Source organism: Xiphophorus maculatus, chromosome 15, assembly GCF_002775205.1.
Source record: "Xiphophorus maculatus strain JP 163 A chromosome 15, X_maculatus-5.0-male, whole genome shotgun sequence".
NCBI classification, from domain to species: domain Eukaryota; kingdom Metazoa; phylum Chordata; class Actinopteri; order Cyprinodontiformes; family Poeciliidae; genus Xiphophorus; species Xiphophorus maculatus.
The window spans coordinates 1,511,574-1,523,615 of NC_036457.1; the positions used below are offsets into that span (position 1 = coordinate 1,511,574).

Genomic DNA, 12,042 nt, shown 5'->3' on the forward strand with positions numbered 1-12,042 from the left:
ATCCTCCAAGAAATCACAACAACAGAGAAGAAAATCCTGCAAGACAAGGAAAGGAGTGCCAAGGCTGAGCTGGAGAATGTTAACAGTTTGTACATGGAGCTAAACAGTCGGTTTGAAACCGAAATAACTGCATTAAAACAGCAAGTAGAAAAACACCAGGAGGAGCTCATTGGTGTAAAAAATGATTTACAAAGAGCGAGAGACGATCTAGTGCTGGCCGACACTATGAGAGCCGAGGAAGAAAGTTTCCAACAACAACCCATCACAGTTTCCCAAGAGAAGGAAGAAAACTCACAGAACCAAGTTAAAGTATTAAATCAAGAGGTTTCTTCAGAGGAGGATCTCTCAGGAGAACCTCTACCAGGTTCTTCCACGGATCCAGAATCCTCAGAAGAGACCGAGGTCGCTGGAGAAACCATCCTGCAGGATTTGGACAATCCAGATGGTAAAAAGAAAAAGTCTAAAATTTCATTTTGGAAGAAAGTACGAAACACTCTGCGATGGAAGAAGCCAAAAAAGAAACAAACAAGTGAAGACAATCAAGAACGTGTCTAAAGTTCTTGATTTTGATATTTAGAGAAGGAGAAAGACGTGCAGGAGACGAACCGAGGACTGGAATCAAACGCATGGAGGTTGTAGCCTCTGTGAACGGGGCGCCATGCCACGCTCCGTCAAGACCAAATTTAAAAAGTTTTTCCCCCCATTGACAAGCTAGAAAATAGATCCCTTCCCAACCCAATTGGAAAAAACGTGGGCAGCACGGTGGTGCAGCGGTTAGCGCTGCATCTTCACAGACACCATCTGTGTGGAGTTTGCATGTTCTCCCCGTGTTTGCGTGGGTTTTCTCCGGGTGCTCCGGTTCCCCCCACATCTCCTAAAACATGTAGGTCAGGTCAGTTGGTCACTGCAAATTGCCCCCAAAGATTTGAAGAAACCCCAAACACGTGTGCAGCTTTATTGTTAAACTTTAAAATGAATTGAATTAGCCGTATGTTAGCACTTTTCACTTCGCTGCTTTAGCGCCGCAGTAACACTGGGCTCAATTTTTATAGCAACAGCTATATCTCAGCACCCAATTTGCCAGATTTTGTTGCGCGTCGTCGGAGAGCACTGCCGAATGCGTAGGTGCATATCGCCTGGTGGACGGGTGCGGGAACTGTGCCAGAGGGTCTACAGTGGCTGGCGGGTGGCAGTGCCGGCACCCCGCGGTGGCCAATAGGCCGGAGCGGAGCTGAGCTGCGAGGGCTGCACGACGCCGCTTGCAGCATTCATTTATTTTATAATTTTTTTATCCAATTACTCGATTAATCATAAGAATAATTGATAGATTACTAAACAAAAATATTTGTAAACAAAATATTTGTTGTTCGGAAAACAATTTTGAAGAATTGCCTAGTAACAGAGTTTTTTCACTCTCTCCTCAGACTGAGTGGCTGTAACCTCTCAGAGAGAAGCTGTGAAGCTCTGTCCTCAGTTCTCAGCTCCCAGTCCTCCAGTCTCAGAGAACTGGACCTGAGTAACAACAACCTGCAGGATTCAGGAGTGAAGCTTCTCTCTGCTGGACTGAAGAGTCCAAACTGCAACCTGGAAACTCAGGTAAAATGTTTTGAATCCTAGTGAAGCCATATTTCTGTCCATTAACTGCTGCTATAGATGATGCAAATGTTATTTCAATAGTAGATTATTAAAATAAAAATGTCTGACTGTGATGAGGCTAATCATGCTAAGTCTTGACACATAAACTCAGCTGGTTTTCATTTACTCCAGGCTGAAAGAACCAGGAAGAGAGGAATGTAGAAAGGTGGGGATCAGGCTTTAACTGTTGGTGTAACGCTGGACACTTGACAGATTGCTGCATCCTCAGTGTACAAAGAAGCATTATTGCAGATTCTTCCTCCAACCAGTTGTTAGACTTTCTCGTCCATTTTACAAATGATAAATGTTGATTTTTACTATCTACAGAATGAAATACAGCTTTATTGCTATTCTATGTTATTAACAGGTGAATCTCCAGTTTCTTGAGTGTTTTCCTCTCGTGAAAATGATCAGTTCAGACCTTGGGTTCTACCTCAATGTTCTCATGTTCTCATCATGTGATGAATTGTGTGTCTGCAGCTTATCAGGCTGTTTGGTCTCAGAGGAAGGCTGTGCTTCTCTGGCCTCAGCTCTGACCTCCAACCCCTCCCAGCTGAAAGAGTTGGACCTGAGCTACAATCATCCAGGAGACTCAGGAGTGAAGCTGCTGTCGGCTGGACTGAAGGATCCACACTGGAGACTGGAAGCTGTCAGGTATGGAGGAACCTGCTGCAGGAGCAGAGAAGGTCTGATAGAGGAGGAAGAGGGAGAAATGTCTTTAGTCAGTCTGCTGGGAAACATTTAGAATGAAGATGAATATTTAGTCTCCAACTGAAATATTTTCTCTGAAACTGTGGTATTAATAAATGGATGAATAACACGGTGAAAATATAACTTGACATTCTGAAACCACTTCTGTCTCTTCTGTCTAAATTCAGTAATAAATCAAATTATTACTGAATTTTAATCCCACCGGCAAAAATTGTTGCCAGACATTTTTTCTAACTTCTAGAAGCTTTAAATGAATTATTTTGACTTTTGGCAGCTGCTTAATGTTTTAAAATAAAATAATAGTGTGTCTTCTCTAAACAATATCAATTTCATGTATCCAGTGTGAAAGGTCACATGACCAGACCTCTTTACTTCCTGCGTGTGACGCTGGGCATAAATGTTTGTCACAATCCTGTACAAGAGGAAGTCAGTAAAATATTTAAATAAACAAATATAAATAAAATATTTTGAAAAGATGTTCTTTCAAGTGTTTACTGCTGATATATAAAGAAAATCGTATCTTTTGATCATAAGAAGAGTGAATGTAAGCGTGGCAACAATTGTTGTTTCACTGCAGACCTTCCACTTCCTGGTTCTGCTGTTCTGAAAGCAGAACTACAAACCAGATGGTAGACATAACTGATTATGTACACCACATAATCAGTTATACAACATTTATCACACCTTGACTTTGAGTTATTCAAGTCAGGTAAAAGTCCAGTTCTGTTCCCTCACATCTCTGTGCAGGTGTGGTACCAGTCTGGTTCTGCTGTGGTTCAGTTGAGTCTCAGTTTGTTGTTCAGATTCTCTTTATCGACTCTTTGGATCATTTGAACAAATTTTAAGTTTGATTTTTTCCTTCTTGAACTTTGACTTTAGGAATTTTCCTGCTAGTTTTTGCTCTCTGATGTTTAGAAAACATGTTCACTTCTGATTTCAGTTGAAAGTTTCATCTCTCTTCTGTTGGAAGATTAATCTGGAGGATTATTAAATTATTTAGAACTGGAATAATGAACAGCTGATGTTTCTTTGTTTCCTTCTCTGAACAAACTGCTTCATGATTTCATTTCCTGGAATCAAACTCTGGTCTCCACTGTTAAACTCAGAAACAACAGTGTCTTGTTGCTTCTTTTAAACAAGATTGCATTGAAAAAACACAAAATTTTACCAAGGAGCTTTGCCTAGTTTATGGTGCAAATATCTTAGTAACTTAAAAATAACTTTTCAGCAAAATATAGGAGCTTGTTTTAAGTAAATAATTCATTGTTGATGAGAACGTATTATTAGTTCCACTGGATTCAACTGCCGCTTTGCCGTTACCTAGCAACACCTGTCAAGCCCAGCCTGTTACCTAGCAACCAAATTCTAGTTTCACTGGCAGATTATTTCACTAAAAACATTTTCCCCGTGTTTTTAGTAATTTTTCATCAATATCAAAGAATTATTGACTTAGAACTAGCTGCTACACCCGCTGATAAGAAACTTGTAATAATAACAGACAATTATTATTACAAATTTGATTTATAATGCCCTTTATATCTTTAAATCTCAAAGGGCAAAAAACCCCAAAACAAAACAAGCAATTTTAGCGGAGAAAAATAAATCAATAATTGAGATTAAAACCAATATCTCAGAAAATGAACCAAAAGTTTTGCTAAAAAAAAATGTCTTAAGGCATTTTTAAAAGAGTATGTGGATGTTTTGCCCTCAGCACCTGTGTAAGTTAGTTTTCTCTTATTTCAAGTGTATTAAGATATTTGCACTAAAAACTACTTGGTAAGAATAAGATGTTGTGTTTTTGCAGTGCAGGAGCTCCATCAGTGACCGTAAAGGCCTGCGGTGTTTAAAGTTCACGTCAGGAGAATCAAAAATAAACTAAACAAGTACGACTTGTTGGGAAGGGCTGTCAGGAAAAAGGTTCCTCACTCTGAAAGGAATGCAGCAGCGCTGCTTTGGTTTGCAAATCTGCACCGAAACAAACAAAAACAGCTTTGGAACGCGGCCATGAGAACAAGATGGAGACATTTTACAAATCCTCACTCACTGTGATGTACGGCAGTGGAGGAGTGATGGTTTGGGCTTGTTTTTGTAGGATTTACTTCAAAAATACAAAATCTTACAAAGTATTTTTGGTGCAGTTTCTAATGCAAATATGTTAATACACTTGAAATAAGAAAAACTAATTTAAAAATGAATTTTAACCTTTCAGAAAATATAATTTTATTTTACAAAATAGGACATAAAATTATACATTTTGTACTGCATGAATTTAATTATGTTAAAAAGAAAAAAAAACCTTGTTGATAAAAAGAAAGCCAACCAAAAGATTTGCAAAAAATGTATAATCAGGTCTTGTAGAGCAAACAAATAGATTTAAAAAACAAACATTTGCAGCTTCCTGCAGAAGAGCTGTGATCCCCATACAAATATGTACAAAACACAAAGCAAACACCAAATAAAACAATTTTTTCTTCACAATCTCATTGACATCAACACTACTAGATATTTAAGTTTGTTACTAATCAAACAGGAACAAGCTAGAACTCCAAATTTGCATATGTTTAGTAATTTAATACCAGCATAAATAACAGCACTGTATTCTGTAACTGTAGTCGTACAAACGGGGAATTTCTTCTCACAATTTAACCTTTGTACACTTCAAAAACACAAAATCTGACCAAGTATTTTTATTTAGTCTCTAGTGGAAATATCTTAGTACACTCAAAACATTTAAAATAACAATATTTGCACTAAAAAACAAACCAAAAACGCTGGGTAATATTTTGTGTTTTTGCAGCGCAGTCACCGCTTCTCCCGCCCTGCCGCCAACAGACTCGGTGGATCTACCGAACGTCGTCCCTCAAGCCGTGCTGGAGTCATGGAGGCCGAGCTTCTCGTTCTTCATCATGCTGTCGGTGGTGAAACGCGGGTGGATGGCGATGGCCGTTGTCTGCACCGATTTGGACTTCCGCCTGGACGACCTGGTGCACGCCAGGTAGAAGATCTCCACCACGTTGAGCACCACCGAGACGCAGGACATGACCAGCATGAAGATGATGAAGATGGTTTTCTCCGTGGGCCGAGACATGAAGCACTCGACGGTGAAGGGACATGGCGCCCGGGAGCAGACGATCTGCGGCTCCATGATGAACCCGTACAGGTAATACTGCCCCACTATGAAGCCTATCTCCAGGAGGATTCTGAAGAAGATGGAGGTCATGTAGTTTCCCAGCAGGTTGCCCTTGAGCTGGACTTTCCCCTTTTCGTCAGAGTACTTTGGCCCCTTCACAATCCCCCGGCTGGGGTGGGCTTCCATGTATTCTCTCAGCTTTTTCTCTTTGTGGTTGACATGGATGACGTGGCCGAGGTAGACCAGGGTTGGCGTGGAGACGAAGATGATCTGGAGAACCCAGAACCGAATGTGCGAGATGGGGAAGGCGTGGTCGTAGCAGACGTTCTTACAACCAGGTTGCTTGGTGTTGCAAACCATTTTGGACTGTTCATCACCCCAAACCTGCAACGTTAAAACTAGATTTTATTATTATTGTTGTTATCAGAGGTGGCAGAGTACCAAAAATTATACTCAAGTAAGAGTCGCAATACATCAATTACTCAAGTTAAAGTAAAAAGTAGTCATCCAAGAAATTACTCAAGTAAGAGTAAAAAAGTATTTGGTAAAAAGTACAGAGTAGCTGATCAAATTATCAATCATTTAATATTTAAAAATTACATCATCAGACAGACCAAAATATATATTTAGGTGGAAATTTTGGTATTTTAAAGATCAAAATGACAATAATTAATTTAGGTAACAAAAAATAACAAAATCAGGCAAAAGAAAATGTTTCTAAATCAGTTTCTTTCAATAGAAAATGGATGAAACTTTAACAGAAACTGAAGGTGTGCGTCTGTGTCTGGTGGATTTTTGGTTAAAACATGTTTGATTCTCATTCAGTGAGTCTGAAGAAAATCGATTGCAGCCAGTTACCTTCAAAGTACTGAGAAGTAAAGTAAGGATATGTAAAATGTGTAATTTCAGAATTTTTTTTTTATTTGTCACGGTTATCTTTGCTGTTGCTGAACAAAATAATCCCCACAGCATGATTCTGCTACTACTATGTTTGAAAGGGAGCCAAACTTCAGAGTTTTTTACATCTGTATTTGGGGAAAAATAGGATTTTATTTCCACTTCACTAATTATGTTGTTCTATCACTTCAAATTCGAATTATTGCATTTAAATTTGTGTTTGTAATGTGACAAACTATGAAAGATGTTTGAATAATTGGTTTTAGAATAAAATAAATCATTAATGAGTTAAACTGGTTAATTTTAAGCTCTTAAGCTCATAAGGAAAGATTATTACAGTCACAATAAGCTGCTATTTAATGATTAATTCGCAGCTTTTACACTATTGTTCACACATCTGCTATAAATGTGATGTTAGCTGTAAGTTAGCTTCAGAATACCTACAGTTAGCCACCAGAGAGAGCTATTTACGTACTTAAATGATGTACAAGTTACTGTCATATATACATTATACTTTACACACAAAAAATGGGGGGAAAATTGGATATTAAAAAAATTATAAGCTTAAATATCATAGTCTGACCTTCTCGGCTCCCGCTCCAAGCACCATGATCCTGAAGATGAAAAGCACGCTAAGCCAGACTTTTCCCACCACAGTGGAGTGGGTCTGCACCTTATGAAGCAGAGTGGACAGGAATCCCCACTCTCCCATGGCTTCTGCACACAGCAGTTTGTAAAATCAGAAATAATCAAGTCTCATTTATTTTTCATTTTAGTCAAAAATCAAGCAAACAAACAGGAAAAACAGTTTTTTAAGCTTTATAACGAAGAATAATGCATTATGTGTTATCTTTGAAGTATTTATTTGATAAAATTATACAGAAATATACCAGTTTTATCTCTAATATGATCTCACTGAACTGAATGTGAAGAAATATTTGATCACATTTGGCATCAAAAAGCAGTTTTTTTCCTGTTTCATGTTTTCATTTACTGCTACGTTCATCTTAAATCATAAGAAAGTTCTTCACTGTTTGTTGTGTTATCCCAGCTAATCAGAACAGCTGAATCTGAGCAAAGAAAAACTGTAAAACTCAGATTTTATATTTTGCTTAGTTAGTCCTACTTTTAACAAACATGCACATAGACATGTTTAAAACACTATATATATAAATAAATATTAATATGAGGTTATGACATCTGCTTAGCTTAAATATTGCTATATCCTTGCAAAAATAAACATGTTTTACATTTGATCCTACTTTCTTGTATGGAAATGATAAAGATAATATAAAAATCTGTTTCCCCCTTACCTTAGATTTAAAACGGTCTTCTGTGAGACAAACTGACTGGCCACCGGCGCTGAAGCTGAATGACAGCGTCCACTGCTCCGAGTTAAACTCGTGGACGATACCTTGAACTTTAGATTAGATGCTGTTGCACAACAGCTTGAGCCGTCACGTTGTCGTGACATCTGGAAATGATACATTTGGGCTGAGCTCTGACAAGATTGTGAAAGTTAATGATTGGCAGCAGTTTAAAAAACCCATGTTTCTGCTTTAACAGTACGAATAGTTCTGTTTTAGGACAAATATGCGAGATATGGATCTAAAAAGTTATGAGTTAAAAAGTTAGGAGTTTTTTTGTAAATTAATAACAGAGTTAAGGTGTAAAAACCACATTGTTCTGACAGAAACTGTCCATTATAACATATTAAACATGAAAAACAGATGGAAGTTTAAAGACAATATTTGACGGTTATAGAGGTGCTTTGTCTCGCTAACATAATCAACCCCGTCTCATCCTCAGTCAGAGTGACATTTTACACTTTTATACGTTCTTCATCTGCTGAATTATAGTGTAACAATTATAGCAAGCATAACTTTTGACTCACAAATGTCAGTCACTGCAATAATTTTATTCCAAATAAATCAAGCTGTCATTGGTTGTTCTATGTCTTTATGGACCTATTTTAACTACTACTGCTGCTACTTGATGTAGTAAAAACTGTAATTATATTTATATATACAGTATATAAAATGTTCAGAAGTGGACAAACACTAAATGTGAAAATGCTCAGACGATTATCTTAGGGCTTTGTAAGCTTCAGATTAATTCAGATCAATTCATTTCAATGCAAAAGTACTTTATTGATCCAAAAAGGAAATTAAATATTGCTTGAAGTCATATTAATTAAAATTTTTCAAAGCAATATTGTAGACATTGATGGCTGGAGGTAGGAAAGATTTCCTGCAGCAGTCAGTATCACATCAAATTTGAAGAAGCCTCTGACTAAAGAAACAATGTTTTCTATAACAACCAGAATTCACAAGATTTTTGTCAATTAGAGACACTTCAGGAGCAAATCTCAGATCTGAAAATACTTTGATGAAAGTTTTAATTTTCATAGAGAAATACGTTTTCTGCTTACAAAGGCTGAAAGGCTGTTCAGGAAGGAAGAGGCCATTACTCAAAAAGCCAGAATACAGTTTTAAGACCTTAATTTTTAAGGTTATATCACTTAATTTCGCCATCGTTACATTTTACAGAAAAGCCACAATTAGAAAGTATGGGGGTGGCAGCATCATGCTGTGTGGGAGTCTTGTTGCAGGAGGGATTGATCCACATTATGTAACGGATGACGTCACAATGGAAAAACATTATGTGGGATAACTAAATCTAAAGACAGAAAGTCAATCGATCATTCTCTTAGTATACTGCAAATGTATTTAAAAAGGCATTTAAAGACAACAAAGTTGATTTTTATGAGGTTGTCACAAAACTCTGATCTCAAAAACATTTGGCCCAAGCCATACCAACTGCTAAAAACATGCTAAATCAGGAAATGTTTAGTATAATTTATAGTCAGAGAGCGAGAAAAAGCTAATATGTTGGTATAGTATTAATAAATAACTCACACTAATATGTTAGTGAAGTATTTTATAGATCAACTATTATTCAGATTCTTCAGAATTTAATTTCTTACTTTATTTTCTGTAGTTAGAAAAAACAACTTTGTTCAGTTTCAATCATTTATTAGAAAGAGATAAAGCCATACAAAAATATCTCTGCTACAATCATCGTAATCATAGTACAGGAAGCATATTTTCATGGAAAAGATCTGAGTCACAAACACATAAAGAAAACACTAAACAAACTTCTCACTCTTTCAGTCACTAGTATAAATAAAATCAGTATTGCACACTTTTATTAGTAGATTTCAAGTTAAAACAAGAATAAAAATTCATCAATAGCTGCATTTCCATTGACCATATGATTGAGTGAATTGGAACAACAAAAATAAAATGGTCAATTTTAAAAATATTGTGTTTAGCAAAACTGTATTGGAAACACTTTCTTTGCATCACAGAAGTCATGTGATCAACAACTAGATGTTACTACTGCCGGAAACAATGAAGAAGACAACAGGAAGTGGTAGGTGGATGATGGAGCGGCATGTTTTTTAATGACTTATTCATGTGATTTTAATTGCAAAATTAAGCGGAATATCGACAAAGCGCTCATTGTAATGGAAACACAGCTACTGTGACTGTTCCCGTTGGATATTAATGGTGATTTTTGTTAGTATACAATATGCACGATCGCACAATGACTTTCTCTGAACGAACACACTGGTTCGAGTCTCTTGAAGGTATTGAAAACAAGCTAATCTTGGGAAGCTAATGTCCGCTCAGGAGCCGTTTCTCCTCTTTGGCTCCGTCCAGGCTGCCTCCCACGCTGTGGTTCTCCAGCTCCATGTTCACCTTGTTCTGCCTCATCGTGTCCTCCGTCGTCGGCCACCTGGTGCCCGAGAGGCTGGCGGGGTGCTCCGCCGACGTGACCCTTTGGGTGCGGCTCTTGCACCTACACCTTGTGGCCATCAGGTAGACCAACTCAATGACGTTTAGGAGGAGGGAGACGCAGGCCACCACCAGCATGAAGATGATGAAGATGGTCTTCTCGGTGGGCCGGGACATGTAACACTCCACGGTGAAGGGACACGGCTTCTTCTGGCAGGGGAACATGGGGACCATGACGAAGCCGTACAGGTAGTACTGTCCCACAATGAAGCCGGCCTCGATGATGATCTTGAAGATGAGCTGGGTCAGGTAGCTGCCCAGCAGGTTCCCCTTGATCTTTACGTGTCCCTTCTCGTCGCTGTATTTGGGCTGCTTGAATTTCCGTGGCCCGTCCGGACTCGCCAGCGCCTCCCTCAGCTTCTTCTCCTGCTGGATGACGTGCATGGCGTGGCCCAGGTAGATGAGCGTCGGCGTGGACACGAAGAGGATCTGCAGGACCCAGAAGCGAATGTGCGAAATGGGGAAGGTCGAGTCGTAGCAGACGTTCTCACAACCGGGCTGCTGGGTGTTGCAGATGAAGTCCGACTGCTCGTCGCCCCAGACGTTCTCGGCGCCCGCTCCCAGCACCATGATCCGGAACAGGAAGAGGATGCTCATCCAGATCTTCCCGATCACAGTGGAGTGGGACTGGACTTGCTCCAGCAAGGTGGACAAAATCCCCCAGTCTCCCATCTTTACTGAGGCTGTTCAGGCTCTAATCTGTGGCAAAGCAAAGGAAGAAACGCGTCAGAACTTAATCGATTGAACAAACTCCTCTTTTTGGTCTCAACGACCCTGAACCACACCTTGCTGCTGAATTATTAACCCCAACATTTTATCTAATCAATGCACTCGTACGGAAAGAAAACGACTTACTGTTTAATAGATGAATGATTATTTATTTCATTTATTTACAGTTTAAAATTAACATGAAACATGTTGATATAAACAAAAGTTTTGAATGAAAAGGAGTAGCTGGAAGAAAAAGTCATTTCGCTATACTGTACCGCTACCTTCCTAAAATAATGACCCAAGTCATGATTTAGGGAAAATAAAAAAATTACTTTTGGTAAAAAAAGACTTTTATGAAGGATATAGAATATATTAAACACAAAACAGGCAATGTATATTAGAAAAACCCAAACAAACAATGAAAAAAGATGTTATATTATATGTGCAATGATGCAGCAATCTACCGAATCAGTCCACTTAATAGAATATTATGTTTTATAATCTTCTTAAAAGAAAGATTGTTGTTTTAATTTGTGTTTGAATCTGTCTAGGACTGAATTGAAATATGTTTTTGTAAATTAGACTAAACTGAATTGAACAGATTTGAATTTAAGCATAAGAAGGAAAACACATGCGCCAGCTGAACCTTGAGCTTTTTGATCAACATTTCACCCAAACTGTCATTCATCATGGAAACTAAAACTGAGTCAAAGTGATAAAAAGCAAAATTATACAAAAAAAACAAACAAAACACCTTAAATCTAAACTAGTCAAACAACTAGAGGCAATCTGATATGCTTAAATAAGCTTTTACAAAAAACTTTTCATCAATCTGATCAGAAATGCTTAAAAAATTAAAACACCTTAAATTTGAAAGATCTCAACAGAAATAAGCACCGTTGCTTTCTAAAGTGATCAGAGATCTGCAGCAGAAAGGTGAAAACAGAACCATCTTACCTGCTGACCTGGTGAGAAAGGACTGTCTCTGCTGGCTAGAGAAGGATCACTAACTATGGTTGGACCTTGGAGTTTTGTGCTGCGTGAGGACAGCAGCACTCAGAGGGATCAACTTACGCAACATGCATCTGGCCTTTATGT

General features: G+C 38.2%; 2 protein-coding genes across 3 annotated transcripts; both read right to left on the bottom strand.

Annotated features, from left to right (window-relative positions):
• Positions 1–4,673: 4,673 nt before the first annotated feature.
• On the bottom strand, positions 4,674–7,794 carry LOC102232675 (gap junction Cx32.2 protein-like). 2 transcript variants are annotated; one of them, XM_005815531.2, is made up of 3 exons: positions 7,687–7,794; positions 6,957–7,090; positions 4,674–5,860 (listed from the first exon to the last, which is right to left on the bottom strand). In XM_005815531.2, exons 2-3 carry the CDS (start codon positions 7,083–7,085, stop codon positions 5,207–5,209), a joined length of 783 nt encoding a protein of 260 aa, XP_005815588.1. In that variant the 5' UTR covers positions 7,086–7,090; positions 7,687–7,794; the 3' UTR covers positions 4,674–5,206. The 2 variants fall into 2 exon arrangements, with proteins under 2 accessions (XP_005815588.1, XP_023203017.1); XM_023347249.1 differs by having other exon boundaries at positions 6,957–7,087; positions 7,687–7,792.
• A 1,597-nt stretch (positions 7,795–9,391) lies between these two features.
• LOC102232410 (gap junction Cx32.2 protein-like) lies at positions 9,392–11,988 on the bottom strand. Its single transcript, XM_005815530.2, has 2 exons — positions 11,902–11,988; positions 9,392–10,932 (listed from the first exon to the last, which is right to left on the bottom strand). The coding sequence occupies exon 2, from the start codon at positions 10,903–10,905 to the stop codon at positions 10,054–10,056; it is 852 nt and encodes a 283-aa protein (XP_005815587.1). The 5' UTR covers positions 10,906–10,932; positions 11,902–11,988; the 3' UTR covers positions 9,392–10,053.
• Positions 11,989–12,042: the final 54 nt, after the last annotated feature.

What these genes read in the sequence shown, in the direction of transcription:
- LOC102232675 (XM_005815531.2), bottom strand. Translation starts at nt 7,085, where the DNA reads ATGGGAGAGTGGGGATTCCTGTCCACTCTGCTTCATAAGGTGCAGACC. An exon ending in TTGGAGCGGGAGCCGAGAAG is followed by an intron (nt 5,861 to 6,956) that starts GTCAGACTATGA and finishes TTAACGTTGCAG; the next exon opens with GTTTGGGGTGATGAACAGTC.
- LOC102232410 (XM_005815530.2), bottom strand. Translation starts at nt 10,905, where the DNA reads ATGGGAGACTGGGGGATTTTGTCCACCTTGCTGGAGCAAGTCCAGTCC.